The 19847-nt window shown below is 41.9% G+C and overlaps 1 protein-coding gene across 1 annotated transcript; it reads right to left on the bottom strand.

Moving 5' to 3' along the window:
• Positions 1-10459: 10459 nt before the first annotated feature.
• LOC106566962 (transcription initiation factor TFIID subunit 10) lies at positions 10460-12430 on the bottom strand. Its single transcript, XM_014135660.3, has 5 exons — positions 12060-12430; positions 11618-11772; positions 11288-11352; positions 11047-11161; positions 10460-10721 (listed from the first exon to the last, which is right to left on the bottom strand). The coding sequence occupies exons 1-5, from the start codon at positions 12184-12186 to the stop codon at positions 10629-10631; spliced, it is 555 nt and encodes a 184-aa protein (XP_013991135.1). The 5' UTR covers positions 12187-12430; the 3' UTR covers positions 10460-10628.
• Positions 12431-19847: the final 7417 nt, after the last annotated feature.

Below are 19847 nucleotides of genomic sequence, written 5' to 3'. Positions count from 1 at the left end.
AAAACCTAGGCCTACCGAAAGTATGATATAAGATAATGAACTGACAAGGAAAGTATGAAGGGGACAGCTATGCAATAGTATGAAGATGAAATGAACAATCATTCAAATAGAAACAAATACACGCAACATGTCCATAACCTTTTTATTAGCAACACTGATTATCGAAGGGGAGTGTGTTGGAAAGATTTTTCAAATATTGTGAGGAACTGTTATTATTTGGATGGATGAAAAAAATAATAATAATACTTTGTTGACTTACTGTGTGAGGTGAAGAAAAAAATGACAGAAGCCCAGCTGGGCACTTTCCTTCTTTTGACATTAAGTGAAAGGAGGCGTAACCGATGTGAAATGGCTAGCTAGTTAGCGGTGGTGTGCGCTAATAGCATTTCAATCGGCGACGTCACTCGCTCTGAGACCTTAAGTAGTTATTCCCCTTGCTCTGCAAGGGCCGTGGCTTTTGTGGCGCGATGGGTAACGATGCTTCGTTGGTGACTGTTGTTGATGTGTGCAGAGGGTCCCTGGTTCGAGCCCAGGTTGGGGCGAGGAGAGGGACGGAAGCTATACTGTTACACAGGCCAGGTACTTACTTCTGTGAGTGCTCAGTTTGCTCACATGGAGCATGTAAATGATGGTATGAAATAAATCAAAACTTGTTTCTCAGAAGTGTAGCAGGTTGTGAAATCTGCAAACTACGTTTCCACTCTGAGAATGAAAACAGTAAATTACTGTACTTAATACATGCATTAACAGAAATTAATATAACCAAATGAGAGGGATTAATGGTAAATTGCCTGTTTTACAAACGGTAGGCTACCACATGGGCATTCATAAAAGTGCGTTGCGGGCCAACACTATAGCCTAAGCTACTATTCTACTTCGAGGGGATAGGAGTGCTGTAATTTTGGGGGGTCTTGTCTACGATAGCATATCGGCCAGGACCGGACCTGATCAGCAATGATTATTCTATAAATTAAGAAAAGACTCCTTATCAAATTATACCATGCCAGGTTGGAAAGGATTGGTGCATTGTCCATTTGACACAACATTAGCGCATTATAGGCCTTAGAGCCAAAACAAACTTATCCACTGCTGTTGAATAATTATTGAATAGTCCGATAAATCAAAACTTTTTTTTTTTAATTAGACCAATTTATTTATTTATTAGCAAGCAATGAAAATTTACATTGTATAAAAAAGTCTACACAAATTATTGTTTTTACTTTAGTGCCAAAAGAAACATCCTCTCACTGTCAATTGCTTTTATTTTCAGAAAACTTAACATGTGTAAATATTTGTATGAACATAACAAGATTCAACAACTGAGACATAAACTGAACAAGTTCCACAGACATGTGACTAACAGAAATTGAATAATGTGTCTCTGAACAAAGGGGTGGTCAAAATCAAAAGTAGCAGTCAGTATCTGGTGTGGCCACCAGCTGCATTAAGTACTGCAAAGACTGCACCAGATTTGTCAGTTCTTGCTGTGAGATCTTACCTCACTCTTCCACCAAGGCACCTGCAACTTCCCGGACATTTCTGGGGGGAATGGTCCTAGCCCTCACCCTCCGATCCAACAGGTCCCAGACGTGCTCAATGGGATTGAGATCCGGGCTCTTCGCTGGCCATGGCAGAACACTGACATTCCTGTCTTGCAGGAAATCACGCACAGAACGATCAGTATGGCTGGTGGCATTGTCATGATGGAGGGTCATGTCAGGATGAGCCTGCAGGAAGGGTACCACATGAGGGAGGAGGATGTCTTCCCTGTAACACACAGCGTTGAGATTTCCTGCAATGACAACAAGCTCAGTCCGATGATGTTGTGACACACCGCCCCAGACTATGACAGACCCTCCACCTCCAAATCGATCACGCTCCAGAGTACAGGCCTCGGTATAACGCTCATTCCTTCGACGATAAACGCGAATCCGACCATCACCCCTGGTGAGACAAAACCGTGACTCATCAGTGAAGAGCACTTTTGCCAGTCCTGTCTGGTCCAGCGACGGTGGGTTTGTGCCCGTAAGCGATGCTGTTGCCGGTGATGTCTGGTGTGGACCTGCCTTACAACAGGCCTACAAGCCCTCAGTCCAGCCTCTCTCAGCCTTTTGCGGACAGTCTGAGCACGATGGAGGGACAGTCTGAGCACTGATGTGCGTTCCTGGTGTAACTCGGGCAGTTGTTGTTGCCATCCTGTACCTGTCCCGCAGGTGTGATGTTCGTATGTACAGATCCTGTGCAGGTGTTGTTACACGTAGTCTGCCACTTCGAGGACGATCAGCTGCCTGTCCTGTCCCCCTGTAGCTCTGTCTTAGATGTCTCACAGTACGGTCATTGCAATTTATTGCCCTGGCCACATCTGCAGTCCTCATGCCTCCTTGCAGCATGCCTAAGACACGTGTACACAGATGAGTAGAGACCCTGGGCATCTTTCTTTTGCTGTTTTTCAGAGTCAGTAGAAAGGCCTCTTTAGTGTCCTAAGTTTTCATAACTGTGACCTTAATTGCCTACCGTCTGTAAGCTGTGTCTTAACGACCGTTCCACAGGTACATGTTCATTAATTGTTTATGGTTCATTGAACAAGCATGGGAAACAGTGTTCAAACCCTTTACAATGAAGATCTGTGAAGTTATTTGGATTTTTACGAATTATCTTTGAAAGACATGGTCCTGAGAAAGGTACGTTTCTTTTTTTGCTGAGGTTAGCTTAGAGTGCTCTACACCCCTGCGCATCTAGCAGATTAGCTACTTGAGCAAAGGACAGTTGGAAAGAAGAGGAGATTTATAGACAGTCTAAGAAGTTTAATAGACAGCCTAAGATAGCAAAACAATTGCTTATAATAATTTATAAACACTCCTGCTATTAGGTAAAGTTTATATACACGAAAAGAAAGTTAATAAATCCTAAAATGAATATAGGCCTATGTAAACGGTTTAATGGTTATTTTATTTTCATCCATTTTATTTTCATCCATAACCATCAGTTACACTGTTATTGAATTACCGTCACAGCCCTAATGCTGACTAGGCTAGGAGACCCTTAGTTTGTGCATTTGTTTCAAGCCATTACTAAACACCAGTGGAAGCTCCTCAGAGGAGGAAGGGGAGGACCATCCTCCTCAGTGAATTTCATAAAAATAAAGAAACAATGTTTTCCTTTTTAGATAAAACTATACTAAATACACAGTTGAAGTTGGAAGTTTACATACACCTTAGCCAAATACATTTAAACTCAGTTTTTCACAATTCTGACATTTAATCCTTGTAAAAAATTCCCTGTCTTAGGTCAGTTAGGATCACCACTTTATTTTAAGAATGTGAAATGTCAGAATAATAGTAGAGAGAATGATTTATTTCAGCTTTTATTTATTTCATCACATTCCCAGTGGGTCAGAAGTTTACATACACTCAATTAGTATTTGGTAGCATTGCCTTTAAATTGTTTAACTTGGGTCGAATGTTTCGGGTAGCCTTCCACAAGCTTCCCACAATAAGTTGGTTGAATATTGGCCCATTCCTCCTGACAGAGCTGGTGTAACTGAGTCAGGTTTGAAGACCTCCTTGCTCGCTCACACTTTTTCAGTTCTGCCCACAAATTTTCTATAGGTTTGAGGTCAGGGATTTGTGATGGCCACTCCAATACCTTGACTATATTGTCTTTAAGCCATTTTTGCCACAACTTTGGAAGTATGCTTGGGGTCATTGTCCATTTGGAAGACCCATTTGCGACCAAGCTTTAACTTCCTGACTGATGTCTTGAGATGTTGCTTCAATATATCCACATAATTTTCCTTACCTCATGATGCCATCTATTTTGTAAAGTGCACCAGTCCCTCCTGCAGCAAAGCACCCCCACAACATGATGCTGCCACCCCCGTGCTTCACGGTTGGGATGGTGTTCTTCAGCTTGCAAGCCTCCCCCTTTTTCCTCCAAACATAACGATGGTCATTATGGCCAAACAGTTCTATTTTTGTTTCATCAGACCAGAGGACATTTCTCCAAAAAGTACGATCTTTGTCCCCATGTGCAGTTGCAAACCGTAGTATGGCTTTTTTATGGTGGTTTTGGAGCAGTGGCTTCTTCCTTCCTGAGCAGCCTTTCAGGTTATGTCGATATAGGACTCGTTTTACTGTGGATATAGATATTTTTGTACCTGTTTCCTCCAGCATCTTCACAAGGTCCTTTGCTGTTGTTCTGGGATTGATTTGCACTTTTCGCACCAAAGTACGTTCATCTCTAGGAGACAGAACGCGTCTTCTACCTGAGCGGTATGACGGCTGCGTGGTCCCATGGTGTTTATACTTGGGTACTATTGTTTGTACAGATGAACGTGGTACCATCGGGCATTTGGAAATTGCTCCAAAGGATGAACCAGACCACAAGGTCGACAATTTTTTTTCTGAGGTCTTGGCTGATTTATTTTGATTTTCCCATGATGTCAAGCAAAGAGGCACTGAGTTGGAAGGTAGGCCTTGAAATACATCCACAGGTACACCTCCAATTGACTCAAATGATGTCAATTAGCCTATCAGAAGCTTCTAAAGCCATGACATAATTTTCTGGAATTTTCCAAGCTGTTTAAAGGCACAGTCAACTTAGTGTATGTAAACTTCAGACCTACTGGAATTGTGATACAGTGAATTATAAGTGAAATAATCTGTCTGTAAACAATTGTTGGATAAATTACTTGTGTCATGCACGAAGTAGATGTCCTAACCGACTTGCCAAAACTATAGTTTGTTAACAAGACATTTGTGGAGTGGTTGAAAAACAAGTTTTAATGACTCCAACATAAGTGTATGTAAACTTCTGACTTCAACTGCATATTTACGTCACCAAATAATTGTTTAAAACACAGTTTTGAAGGTCTACAGTAGCCTCAACAGCACTCTCTGGGGTAGCCCCATGGTGTTGCATGAACTTGCAGCATGAACTGACATGTTGTCCACCCAATCAAAGGATTAGAGAATGAATCTAGTACTGAAAGCATAAGCTACATTGCGGTGCTTAAAATGTGGTGGGCAGTTGACTCAAAGTTGACTCACTTTCACTTAGCAAATGTAGCTATCTAGTTACAGAGAGCGATGCTATGTTAGCTAGCTGGCTATGACTATCCAACACTGGAATTCTTCCAAGTCAAGTTAATAGCTATGTTGACTATGATGTTAGCTAATATGGTGACAACGATGTAGGCTGTGTGTAGCGGTAATGATATGAAGGTTTGACTTGGAAAGGTTTTTTCACCTGGTCACAGACAGTTGTTGTGTTGCGCACTGAAGTCCACAAGTGAAGGAAAAAGGTATGAGGAGGATAGCGCGTAGATGCGAGACAGAATTATACAACGAGCAAAGTGATCATGCTGTTTGTATGTGAAAGTGAACTGTGTTTGCGGGTGATCAAGGGTGTATTCGTTCCGCTGATTCTGTTGAAAAATGTTTCTTAAATGGGAGCAAATGGAACGGGGATAAACATACCTGAATTTGTTTTACTCAGGAGTGGCTTCCGTCTGGCCGAGTGTTGCAGAGATGGTTGTCCTTCTGAACGTGGATGTCGATTAAGGCAGCCCCCCGCACCTCTCTGATTCAGAGGGGTTGGGTTAAATGCGGAAGACACAATTCATTTGAAGGCATTCAGTTGTACAACTGACTAGGTAACCCCCTTTCCTTTCCCTTCTGGAAGGTTCTTCCATCTCCACAGAGGAACTCTGGAGCTCTGTCAGTGATCATTGGGTTCTTGGTGACCACCCTGACCAAGGCCCTTCTCACCCGATTGCTTAGTTTGGCGAGGCGGCCAGCTCTAGGAAGAGTCTTGGTGGTTCCAAACTTCTTCCATTTAAGAATGATGGAGACCACTGTGTTCTTGGGGACCTTCAATGCTGCAGAAATGTTTTGGTACACTTCCCCAGATTGGTGCCTCGAGACAATCCTGTCTCGGAGCGCTACGGTCAATTCCTTCGACCTCATGGCTTGTTTTTTGCTCTGACATGCGCTTCCAACTGTGGGATCTTATATAGACAGGCGTGAGCCTTTCCAAATCATGTCCAATCAATTGAATTTACCACAGGTGGACTCCAATCAAGATGTAGAAACATCAAAGATGATCAATGGAAACAGGATGCACCTAAGCTCAATTTTGAGTCTCATAACAAAGGGTCTGAATACTTATGCAAATAAGAACTTTTTTTTTTTTTATTTATACATTTGCAAACATTTAAAAAAAACTGTTTTCGCTTAGTCATTATGGGGTATTGTGTGTAGCTGATAAGGAAAACATTGGGGTCTGAAAACTTTCCGATTATATATAAACAGAACTACCAACCACATTTTTTATTTATCCTTTATTTAACTAGGCAAGTCAGTTAAGAACACATTCTTATTTACAATGACGGCCTACGAACAGTGGGTTGTTCAGGGGCAGAACAACAGATCTTTACCTTGTCAGCTTGGGGATTCGATCCAGAAACCTTTACGGTTACTGGCCCAACACTCTAACCACTAGGCTACCTGCCGCCCCAGCAGACCAGTGTAGTGAAAGTCGGGCTAATAACACTTCCCTGTGGATATTTTGTATCAGATTACCTCCTACATGAGGGCAAAATCAGCAGACAAACAGGTAAAGTAAAGTTTATTCAGTCTGACTTTTGATGGGACTGTTCACTAGTGATGGGTATTCCGGCTCTTTTCAGTGAGCCGGCTCGTTCGGCTCAGCTCACCAAAAAGAGCCAGGTCTTTAGGCTCCCAAACGGCTCTTTAAAAAAAAAAAAGGTTTTCGTATTTTTTCAAGTCAAACAGTTTGCAATAGTTTGACTATGATTGGTTTGTTATTAAAAAGAATTATATTAAACATTTGCATTTAAAGTATAACTTTTTAATGTATATAAACAAAGTGCATATAAATGTAACAATTCAAAACGTGTTCAATCTGAACAACATAATAATATAATATTGCACCATATCAAAGAAATATAAATAACAATGTGCAAAACTGCAGCATCCCACTTAAAACATGAAACTGGTCCCTCTTTTCTCTCTCTTCTTTATTGCCATGTTATAACCAGCAGCACTGAAGGCTGTGTGCTCTCGTACAGTTGTGGAATAAGTGATTTTGAAAGTGTTTTCCTGCTTGGAATTGTGTACATTAGATTTAGACTATTGCTATAATTTATAAAACCTCTGTCCTCCACAATTGAAAATGGCTAGAAATCGGTGGCAATCATTTTAGCCAATGCAATACCAATTTGGCCTTGTTTTGCTAGACATAGTCTTTGGCATGAACTGGTAGAACCGGTTTTATATGAGATTTTGTTTTGGCAAATTCTACACTGTGCTCTAACACTGTCTACATTATTAAAATGCATCCAAATGCTACTGTGCTTCCGACTCATTTTCCAGGTGTTGTTTTCACAGCTGTCCTTCCTCTCTCTCCTCGGCTGCTAAGTGTGTGACTGTGACTGAGTTGGCTCGGCCCTACCTCACGCATCTTTGGTTCATTGGTTGACACTACGTTTCTGATTGACAGGAACAACAGGTGAGGCTGTTGGTCTGAGCAGACAGTCAGAACAAATGTGTGTGTGCTTGAGCATTTAGGTCTATATTATTTTATACATTTTTTCGTTCTTTGAATTAGTTAATTCTATTCATTTAAATCTTTTGATTATTCATATCTTATTTTAAAAATATTTTTATAGATAGATTCGGCTCTTCTGATATGCGAGCCGGCTCCCAACATTCAGCTACAAGAGCTCGTTCGCGAACAACCCATCACTACTGTTGACAAAAAGTGAGCCTACATGTTAAGAGACGAGAGAGGGGTCTTCCACTCTTGGATTCGCAGAGGCTATGGTCGACCTTGGTCTTCAAGCAAGCTATCCTTAGCATTTGATTTGTAACGTTAGTAGTTAGCTAGCTATCACTTACCATTAGCAATGCATTATCCATTGCTCAAGACCACTTGTGTAGATATTATATGGGAAGTTGTTTTTGAGCCTCAATGTGATAGCTAGCCAGCTTGCTAGATTCGTCATCACATTTTGGGACAAAGTTAGCTAGCGCCTAGCTTTCCCACACAACGGTAGGCTAATGCTGTATGGCTAGCCAACTTGATAGCTCTGGGATTTCATACCTTCTGAAAAAACCTACACTCGATCCCTCCGATGTCAACAACTACAGACCAGTATCCCTTCTTTCTTTTCTCTCCAAAACTCTTGAACGTGCCGTCCTTGGCCAGCTCTCCTGCTATCTCTCTCAGAATGACCTTCTTGATCCTAATAAGTCAGGTTTCAAGACTGGGCATTCAACTGAGACTGCTCTTCTCTGTGTCACGGAGGCTCTCCGCACTGCTAAAGCTAACTCTCTCTCCTCTGCTCTCATCCTTCTAGACCTATCTGCTGCCTTTGATACTGTGAACCATCAGATCCTCCTCTCCACCCTCTCCGGGTTGGGCATCTCCGGCGCGGCCCACACTTGGATTGCGTCCTACCTGACAGGTCGCTCCTACCAGGTGGCGTGGCGAGAATCTGTCTCCGCACCATGCGCTCTCACCACTGGTGTCCCCCAGGGCTCTGTTCTAGGCCCTCTCCTATTCTCGCTATACACCAAGTCACTTGGCTCTGTCATATCCTCACATGGTCTCTCCTATCATTGCTATGCAGACGACACACAATTAATCTTCTCCTTTCCCCCTTCTGATAACCAGGCGGCGAATGGCATCTCTGCATGTCTGTCAGACATATCAGTGTGGATGACGGATCACCACCTCAAGCTGAACCTCGGCAAGACGGAGCTGCTCTTCCTCCCGGGGAAGGACTGCCCGTTCCATGATCTCGCCATCACGGTTGACAACTCCCTTGTGTCCTCCTCCCAGAGTGCTAAGAACCTTGGCGTGATCCTGGACAACACCCTGTCGTTCTCCACTAACATCAAGGCGGTGACCCGATCCTGTAGGTTCATGCTCTACAACATTCGCAGAGTACGACCCTGCCTCACACAGGAAGCGGCGCAGGTCCTAATCCAGGCACTTGTCATCTCCCATCTGGATTACTGCAACTCGCTGTTGGCTGGGCTCCCTGCCTGTGCCATTAAACCCCTACAACTCATCCAGAACGCCGCAGCCCGTCTGGTGTTCAACCTTCCCAAGTTCTCTCACGTCACCCCGCTCCTCCGCTCTCTCCACTGGCTTCCAGTTGAAGCTCGCATCCGCTACAAGACCATGGTGATTGCCTACGGAGCTGTGAAGGGAACGGCACCTCCATACCTTCAGGCTCTGATCAGTCCCTACACCCAAAGAAGGGCACTGCGTTCATCCACCTCTGGCCTGCTCGCCTCCCTACCTCTGCGGAAGCACAGTTCCCGCTCAGCCCAGTCAAAACTGTTCGCTGCTCTGGCACCCCAATGGTGGAACAAGCTCCTTCACGACGCCAGGACAGCGGAGTCAATCACCACCTTCCGGAGACACCTGAAACCCCACCTCTTTAAGGAATACCTAGGATAGGATAAAGTAATCCTTCTAACCCCCCCCTAAAAGATTTAGATGCACTATTGTAAAGTGGTTGTTCCACTGGATATCATAAGGTGAATGCACCAATTTGTAAGTCGCTCTGGATAACAGCGTCTGCTAAATGACTTAAATGTAAATGTAAATAGCTATGAAAGCAATAGAACTACTTGTCCTTCAATGGTGACGTCAAAGAACACAAATCGGGTTGTTGGGATTATAGGGCTAAACATTCATTGTGATTTACTTTCACAAGTAAAGCAATAGGTTAAGTGAAACTATTCAGTGGTTAGACGAAAGCATGTCACTTATAATTCAAAAAGAACTGCACTTCCTAAATCTACGGTAGCCGTGGGCTGACTTCCAAGGACAAATATAGAGTTTGCCAGCTTGTAGTCCTAAAACCCTGAAATAAGTTACCTCTGGTTTCTTCAGCCATCCCTATGTGAAAAAATAATTATGGTGAAAGAATAGTTTCGATTTGAACGCCTAAAATAAGGTCTGAAGTTAACACAGGCATAGGAGATCTTATAAGTTTTGTGCTATGATATAATAGCAGTCAGTTAACCTTCATGAATTATGAAGCATTTATGTATTGTTTTTTTATTATTACATAAATTCTTCAATTCACAAAAAGTGATGTTAGCCGATTAAGATTCTGATTAAACAAAATGTATAAAATCTCCTAAGCCTGTGTATACCACAGACCTTATTTTCAGCATTTATCCAAAAACACCATTCATTTTCTTCATAGGCTTTGTCCAACGAACCATGGCGGAGTTAGTGCCTACAAAAACACTCTCGTTCTCTCTATTACCGACTGCCCCCACTCAACCTAAGGTTAAATACAATTCTTAGTACTTTTACACCATCCTGATAAATATTTTACCAACTACCCACAACTCTTCCCCTTGTTATTACCAGACTACATAAACGAAAAGGCAACAAAGCACAAAGTCAGAAATAAGTCATTGTTGAACGTTTATTTGTATCAATAAACAAGCTCAAAATTCCACATGAAGCAAAGTATGCTCTACTTTAAAAGAAATAATGCTAACAGAACAGTGACTGCAATTAATATTCTACTGACATCTTTAAGAACCATGATCATAGGGGGTTGTAAGACCAATTTCCTATGTGAAGTAATGAGGTTTCTTTACATTGATGCCATACTCAGAAAGGGCAGGGGAGAGGTCCTCCATGGTCAGTGTGTACTTCTTGTCATGCTTTGGGAGGAAAGAGGTGGGAGGACAGAGTGAGAAACCAATCAAAAAGATCCAAACAGCATTCATACTTGTGCATCTCACATTAACAACAGTTCATGTGTTCATTTCATGGGAAATGGAAAAAGAGCCTGTGACGAAACTTCCGCTTTTGGACGTTAACCAAGGCGACACTCCATCTTAACTTCTTCACATTTACTAGATTGGTTGAACAGGGCAGAAGAGAACCTCCCCTGACCGGTTTTCTCTCTCGTCTGGACCAGTAAGAAAGAAATGCTGCTCATGCGTTTATTTTACGCCTGCAACGTTAGGTTAGAAATGTACTAACCTTTGTCTTGTTCCTGGAGCTCCCCGAGGCAGTTCCCTTCATTTTACAGTGCTGCAGGGCATCGTTAGCGATGTCTGAGATGAACTTCTGAGCCGCAAGGGAGACCAGTCGGATTCTGAAAATGATGGACATAAATAATGTTTACATTTAAGCGCTCACGTGAGTTAATATTGAATTGGTGTAAAAGCTGAAATAAATGGAGAGGACTCTTGGCAGTTAAGGAGCTAAGAGGCATGCTTACATTCGCGGATCAGACGCCTCAAAGCCGGCCCGGTTGAGATAGTAGCCTGTCACTGCATCAGGGATCTGGCAAAAACATGGTAGAGGTTGAACTGAAGTCATTGCAATGCGTATTTTTTGTTGTTGTTGGTACACTAGCATCTCACAATTGACACCAGAGGACATTTACATGCTAAGTGAATCAGAGGCACCTGATAACTACATAACCCAAATATGCGTTATGTATCTGGACCAAGCGACTGTTGACATCAGCCTAGGTATGTGAAAAAAGTCATGTACATTTTGTATTTTGTTTAACTAACATTACTCCAATTAAGGGGGTTTGACTCACTGTGGGAGTGTAGTCCTCCAATTGCATAAGAAAGTCAGCCAGTGGTGTGGTTGTGATTACAGGCTTCACATCGCCGTTGGCAATGCCACTAGGCACATACACTCCGTTGGACACGGATGTGCCAGATGGTGTGGCCATGGCAGCTGTGGTTGGGGCTGAAACAAAAAAAGATAAATACATGGTTTATTATCTTTCTAAATGTAGCTAAGATTTTGATAGCCAAGGTCCAGCAGTGGTCTAAGCCGTTGTTTCACAAAGCAGCAAGCAATGTATAGGGCTAGCTCTAAGATGGTTCTCAAGTTCTGCACAGTGCTATATGGTGCGGGCTACTGCACTTAAAGAATTTCGACAAAAGTTCTAACCTAGCTACAGTAGATAGCAGACCATTAATTAGTGTAACCATAAAGCTGTTCGTAACCTCAAAACTCGTCTGAATACTTACAATTACTTATGGCAACCGAGGGTATGCTGACGTTAATTGCTGCATTGTTGTTAGTGAGGCAATTATTGGATGTCGAGGAATTTGAAGAGCCCCCTGTTATGACTGGCTGTGGAGTATCAACGTTCATGTTTGTTGCTGGCTGCACCGCAGTTCGCTTGGTAAAATAGCCAAAGTAACAAAATGAAGTTTGCTAGCTGAAGTGAAAGGGTTCAATTGAGTGCCCAAAATAAAATTGTACGATAGTTTATGGTCAAATAAAGAAAAGTAAGATAATTCAGCCACTATAACCGTGTTAGCCTGCGAAACTGTTTTTCTTATTTTTTTCGCGTTCCGTGTGCGTCGATTTCAAAGTCCGGCGTAAACATGTCTTGTGCTTCTAATTGTTCCCCCCAGGAAAATCTGCGCAGATTTTCATCCACCATGGCCAATCGATTGGACACACTGAAGAAGACACCACCACATGTGTGAGGTGGTCAAGGTAGGTCGTCTATCAGTTTATCTACTGTAGCTTATATTGTATGCAAACGTTTCTAGAATAAATATATAGATCAAGATCTTTCTGATTTTCACGTTTTATGAACACAGTCAAAGATAAACGCTCACTGGCATGTAGCCGAAAGGCCGGTAGGTGGCGACATTGAGTCGTAAGATGAAACGACCTAATAGAGCTCGACAGTTACTAGTCCTTTAAAATGATGTACCTCTCAAATCACATTTTATTTGTCACATGCACCGAATACAACAGGTGTAGACATTGCCGTTAAATGCTTACTTGTGAGTAAGAATAGTAGCAATAAAGTAAATACTAAACTCTTGAGAAGTTTGTCTCTTTATTTAACAAGTCAGTTAAGAACACATTGTTATTTATGCTGAAGGCCTACCCCGGCCAAACCCAGACGATGCTGGGCCCATTGTTTGCGGCCCTATGGACGGCTGGATGTGATACAGGTTTCCTCAGTGGGTCGTGACAGGTTGCCAGCATCCTCCTTTATATGGCCTCACAGGTCTCCATAATGCACTGAGACACCGTCTGGAATCCAAGACGATAGGTAAAGGCCAGGTTGCAAATAGAGTCTCCAGATGCCAAGTACCTGTAATGACAAACCATGCATATTTCACTCTTCATAGATGTTGAACTGCGCAAAACCAGATGGAAGTCCCTCTGTGACACTTTAAGACATCTACAGAAGGCTCCATTTATTAAAAAAGATTGCAGTCAGAGTGTAGTATAACAGCAGTACACTGCAATATAACTGCAGTATGCATTTTTTTTTACTGCAGTAATTTTGCAGTGTAACTGCAGTTAGAGTGCAGTATAACTGCAGTTCACTGTAGTTATTCTGCAATTGCTTTGTCCAAAATACCACAGTCGACTGCAGTTACTGCACTTTTACTGCTGTTTCAAAACTGCAATCAGTTTTTGTAAGGGGGAACCAATCAGAAAGAATGGAAATAAATGAAAATGTTATCATTCTTGATACCTTACGTCCAGCCAAGAAGTTAAGTTATAATATACCTTTGAATTGATTGCACTGAATTCCAAACCTAAAGGTCTGCAGTATTGCTGGCCTTATTTCCTACCTACAAGTAACTACTTGACTGATTAATGTCAACTGGTGTCCCATTTCTGAATTTGTGATTATATAGGCCTATAGATTATGAATCAGTCCCTTATTATGGAGGAATTATGAAAACAAGCAATGTTAGACATTGTGGCACAGATTTGAGAAATATGATTAATTAAGCCTGAGCTGAGGTTTCTAAAGTTTACTTAAACACATTTTACTTTTTATTTTTATGTTGACCTATTTTCCACTCGAGGCAACCTCAGTCTTGCAAATGCTGATTCGCCTCAGTCATAACTTGTGGAGCCTGATGACACTGAAGACGAGGTGGGCTCCCCGAGCCATGACCCTGTGCTTCAGATGCCTGAACAACAGTCAAGACCAACCACTACAGACACGGCTCAAGACTGGCAGCCAAGAAAAAGAAAGAAGGTCAACCATCAAGATATGGATGAAGAGCTGCTTGCGTTTGTCAGGAAACCAATCCCTTCTGCTGCTACCTCAGAGGATGAAGATGAGGCATTTGTGCACAGCCTTGTGCCAGAGCTGAAGAAAATAAGATGAAACAAGGGACGTCTGAAGGTGCAACTACTATCATTGATTGTTAAGTGGGATGACCAGCAGGCAACACCTCTGCCACATCCTCCACCATGGCTCTTCAGTGCTCCGCATTGAAGAGGTGGACTGCAGACTATGATGTACGGCCAGCCCAGGCATTAATACTCTTCCTCACCAGGACCTAGGTCTAAAACAGATAACTGGGATGACCAGCAGGAAATACCACTGCCACCACCACACCACCAAGTATTCCACATGGAAGAAGTGGACTGCTAAAGCCAATCATGTACAATGAGCCCAGGGATCAATACTCACCACAACCTAGGTCTCCAACACATAACTTGGATGACGGCTTCAGTACATTCTCTCAAGAGAGCTGGGACAGAGATTCACAGTCACATCAATATTCCCCTCCTAAAACGCAGATCCCAGTCCGCGTATACGGGATTGTTTTAGAGGAATGATAAGCTCATACTCGGCAAAAGTAAAATCTGAATTAGAAATTAAAATAAATTACTATTTTAGAAAAAGCCCATAATACATCTTTACAAAGTAAAGAAGAAAATAAAATGTCTGAACTTAAGCAAGAGTATTATATTTTACTTTTGAAGAGAGCCAACACCTACAGATTAAACTCAAATAAAAGATACTATTTAATGTAAAATAAACCTGATAAATAGCTTGCAGCCCTCAAAATGAATAGACTCAATAACGCCAAACCAGGTTTCATTTTAAAAGGTTACAAATGCTTTAATTAGAAACGACAATACTATTAATACCATTTTTAAAAGCTTGTATGAAAATGTATATAAATCAGAATTAAACAGTTGTACTGATCCTACAGCCTTCTTAGACTCAATAACCCTAAACAACTATCAGCAGACAAAAAAGAAAATCACACAAATAGAAATATTAGACACTGTTATAACATTTGCACGGAGAAAAGCAGCATGTATGGATGTCTTTCCCATAAAATTTGATTTGACAGTATGGGACAAAGTAGCACCCCTATTTACTCAAATGACGACACACATGTCACTCAATTCAGTCCTTCCGAGTTCCATGTATCAAAGAGCTATAAGTTATATTAAAACCAAGAAAATCTGGAGAGTCCCCTGCAGAACCATACATTTAATAAATTGTACAATAAAATAATAACAAAACTCATAAGCAACAGAATGGCAACAGTCCTACCAGACTCGATGCATATTAATCAAACGATCTATAAAAAGACACTTACAAACAAATACAAGAACTTAGTAAATTCAGTCTGACCATGTACTCTGATTTCAGAGCACTCTCAACTGAGTGTGCCAGAGCGCAGAATAACTGATGAATTTACAAACGCTCAACACCGTTGAATATGGCTGGTATCAGTAAACGTCAGCCAAAAAGCATATTGTTGCCAGCAGCAAAGTTAGTCACCAACGCTCTGGATAACATGAAAACAGCCTATCCAGCTCTGCTAGGGCATAGTCAAATGGTGAGGGTTTTGGTGGGGCTAAAGCTTGAGATGGTTTGAACCATGCTGAATGGGTGTAGACAAAGAAGAGCTCTCCAGTAGGTACCAAAACATTAAAAAGGCAATTTTCTCAGTCAGGACACAAGTTTATCAACTTTCAAAGCAGAATAACTTTCCCATTGTTCCTCAAATGCAGTGTATGATATACCATTTTGTAGCTCTGTGTCTCTGCTTTTATCCAATGTAAATAACACAATTTCAAATTTTGCTATATAAGACCGAATCAAGGAGGTCAGTCACAATTGAATTACGTTTTTTTGCCAACGTTTACTGACACCGGCCATAGTCAATGGGTGTTGAGCGCTCGTAAATTCATAAGTTATTCTGCGCTTTGGCACACTCAGATGAGAGTGCTCTGAAATCGGAGCAGATAGCCAAAGCGAATTTACCAGCTACGTCTATCGACAGTTGTCGCAATGACATTATGAACATTCTATTGAAATGGTTACTTGCATAGTGGAGTCTTTTGTTTAGACATGTAGCTAGCTAAACAATTAACCATAATCCCAACTGATAACGTTACTACCCTGCATGAATCTGCAGGTAGCTAACCAACCAGGTTCAACTAGCAATGCAAATGGCTCTAAGATACAAACAATATAACTACACAGATCCTACACGTGACGTTAGCTAGCTAGTTAGCTAGCTAGTACACTTTACCTTGAAATCAAAACTACTTTCTGACAAAATTAGAAATGTGTAACATCTGAAAATGTAGCTAGCTAGACTATCTTACCCGTATTCATGGATGGATGCTTCTCCCTCTCTGTCACAGAGGCCATGGTTGCATTTAGTTTGACGTTTTATTCCGGAGACAGGTGTTTTATACAACAGCCTTCTGTGTGTCCTCTTTTTGACTCCATCTGCATATTTGCAATCAAAACGCCAGCATTTTCTCCATCTCCTAAGTGATCATACTCTAATTCCACTGATTTCAAAACTCGGTCCTCCAGAAAGTGGAGAGCAACACTTATGTAGTTCAACTACGTGATATCGTTCAAAAAAGCTGCGTTGGAAAGGTTTACCTACACATACTGACCAGATCATGTTATAGATAGAAGCATGCTACATTGCAGACCAATCCGAATTCATCTCTCGGCATGTCCAGCCCACTCATTATCTCAGCCAATCATGGCTAGCGGGAAGGTTGCTGCCTTTTTCTGTGGCTAAACCAACTAGGCTCGTAATTTAACAATTGTATTTATATTTACAGGTGGCATACGAGTTTGTTATTACAGTTTTTTACAATCGCTTAGACACTAAAAGTGGTACTTGAGGCACACTCAGTGAAACCATTAACTCATGTACCTAATCTCCAGACCACGTCTGCAAAACTGCAAGCACATTATCTGCTTTACACTCAGTTTGCAATTGTAAAACACACTTTCTGCAAAACACTAAACACAGGTCTCTACATTAGACACATCATTCAAAACTAACAGGTCTTGTGTTTCATTTGGAAATACTGCCATTCCAAATGCCGCACTCATTTACCGATTACCTACACCCAGTGCTCACATGTGAAAACACTTAACTAATTTCTTCACTTAGAAATCAGAGCTTGAGCACTGTAAATAGGCTTCAGGTTGGTTTTCTTGGTTTGGACAACAAATGGAGGCCAATTTTGGAGAGTTAGAGGAAGAGGAGTGAGAGTAAGAGGAGGATGAGGACAATGAGGAGGACAAAGTGTCACACCCTGATCTGTTTCACCTGTCTTTGTGATTGTCTCCACCCCCCTCCAGGTGTCGCCCATCTTCCCCATTATCCCCTGTGTATTTATACCTGTGTTCTCTGTTTTTCTGTTGCCAGTTCTTCTTGTTTGTCAAGTCAACCAACATTTTGTATCAGCATGCTTTCCGCAGTATCTCTTTTCTCATCCCCCTGGTTTTTGACCCTTGCCTGTCCTGAACCTGCCCCTGAGCCTGCCTGCCGTCCTGTACCTTTGCCCCACCTCTGGATTACCAACCTCTGCCTGACCTGAGCCTGCCTGCTGTCCTGTACCTTTGTCCCTGTTGCTGTAATAAACATTGTTACTTCGACATGGTCTGCATCTGGGTCTTACCTTTATCCTGATAGGAAGAGGACGAGGAGTGGGACAAGGAAGAGGAGGAAGGAGAACAATCACAGATGAGATCCGGGCCACTTTGGTTGACCATGTGGTCATCCATGGTTTGAGTTTCAGGGAGGCTGGGCACAGGGTCCAGCCTAACTTGAGCCGCTACACTGCAGCAAGTGCCATCTGGACATTTCGAAATGAGAACAGGTAAGTAAACCTACCCTCTATACCATGCTCCTGTACTTACAGCACTGCAGCACTTACAGCACTACAGTAACATTTCATTTAATACTGAAAAATCTTGCACCCTAACCATTCACATCATGTTTTTGCAGAATTGCTAGACGACCCTTCAATAGAGTAAGAAACCGTCTGTTCACAGCAGAGCAGGAACAACACATAGTGAATATGGTCATTTCAAACAACAGCATATGTTTACGACAACTGCAACACCACAACATCACTGACAACACAACATTCAGTAGCCTAGTGGTTAGAGCGTTGGACTAGTAACCGAAAGGTTGCAAGCTCAAATCCCCGAGCTGACAAGGTACAAATGTCGTTCTGCCCCTGAACAAGGTAGTTAACCCAATGTTCCTAGGCCGTCATTGAAAATAAGAATTTGTTGTTAACTGACTTGCCTAAACTGTTACAGATTCCGCGATATAAATGTAAAGGTAATTCCTGATTGAGCTGAAGTATGCAGCGTTTAGCGGGCATGCTGTCTCCACTGAAACGGGAAAATTGCCTTTAAATTTAAATCACCCTGTAAAGCTGAACTTCCGTGATGTGGATTGAATAGAGCCCTGAGATTTGTTCTTCTTGAAGAAGATAAGATGGTCCAAGATGGTCCATGATGTACACCAATTGTGTTTACTGCCACTTTGAACCCTAAGCATGGGTAAAGAAATCCAGGTCCAAGAGTTGTTAGTTGTCTGGCATTGCCTGGGATAATGACTTGACTCTTTATTTTCTAGTGAAGGTTCTCGAGTGGTGCAGTGGTCTAAGGCACTGAAATGAAGTGCTAAAGACATCACTACAGACCCTGGTTCGATCCCAGGCTGTATCACAACCGGCTGTGATTGGGAGTCCCATAGGGCGGTGCACAATTGGCCCAGCGTCGTCCGGGTTAGGGGAGGGTTTGGCCCGGGGTTGGCCATCATTGTAAATAAGAATTTGTTCTTAACTGACTTGCCTAGTTACATTTATTGTTTTGTTACGTGTGCTCATACGCATAGGGGTATTGTCAAGTTAAATAAATACAATTTTCCAAATGAAAAACGTTATATTTTATTACCATTAGAGGGTACCATTGGATTACTGTTATCAAATTGTGTACAGTAAATACTGTGAAGAGAAACACGGCAGAGCTTGGTTGACATTAAGAGGAGAATTCTCACCTGAATTAATAATTGTAAATAATTTGGATGTTTGAGTAAATGAAATTCCGCATTTTACAGGTTTAGGAAATCTCAACAGATATCAATCAATAGCTGAAGTGGACTGCTGCGGTATTACCGGTACACTTGGACTCCTCTAAATCCTATTGTGTTCTTTTTTGTCCTCTGTCTTGCCATGAGGCAACATGGGGTTGCCACGAGACATTGTGTGGATCTAAGAATAATGTATATACAACTGGATTTGATTTGCCCGAAGTCATTTGTCTTGCTGCAAAATTCAGTTCTAAATTGTGAATAAGATTCAACAAATCGTCTATATAATATGGAGTATGATTTTTTTACATTATGAAAAAATAATACAAATGTGAAAATGGATCACTGTCAATTAGTTTTGACTCTCCATAAATCATACCCCACTAAACATTTGACGTCTTTGGGACGTCTTTCTTTGGTCCGGACCAAATCTGAACCAATCATAGACGTCCAGAGACATCAGGTCCGGACCAGCCTATATTTGGCACAATCATAGGACGTTCAGATTTGGTCCGGACCAGACTTGATTTAGCCCAGACACAGACATCTATAGTTGTTTCAGATTTGGTCATTGACATCTATGTTTCACAAGTTTGGACAGCACAGTACAGCACAGTATACTACAGTAGAGCACATCAGAGTACATTACAGTAC

The sequence above is a fragment of the Salmo salar genome, chromosome 13 (assembly GCF_965601325.2).
Source record: "Salmo salar chromosome 13, fSalSal1, whole genome shotgun sequence".
NCBI lineage: Eukaryota > Metazoa > Chordata > Actinopteri > Salmoniformes > Salmonidae > Salmo > Salmo salar.
The sequence above is the reverse complement of the archived record's forward strand: the minus strand, read 5'-3'. Positions and strand labels throughout refer to the sequence as shown.

Coding starts and splice junctions, on each gene's coding strand:
- LOC106566962 (XM_014135660.3), bottom strand. CDS start 12,186: ATGAACGTTGATACTCCACAGCCAGTCATAACAGGGGGCTCTTCAAAT. Junction 11,773..12,059: donor CTCGGTTGCCATAAGTAATT/GTAAGTATTCAG, acceptor TTTTTGTTTCAG/CCCCAACCACAGCTGCCATG. Junction 11,162..11,287: donor GAGGCGTCTGATCCGCGAAT/GTAAGCATGCCT, acceptor CATCATTTTCAG/AATCCGACTGGTCTCCCTTG.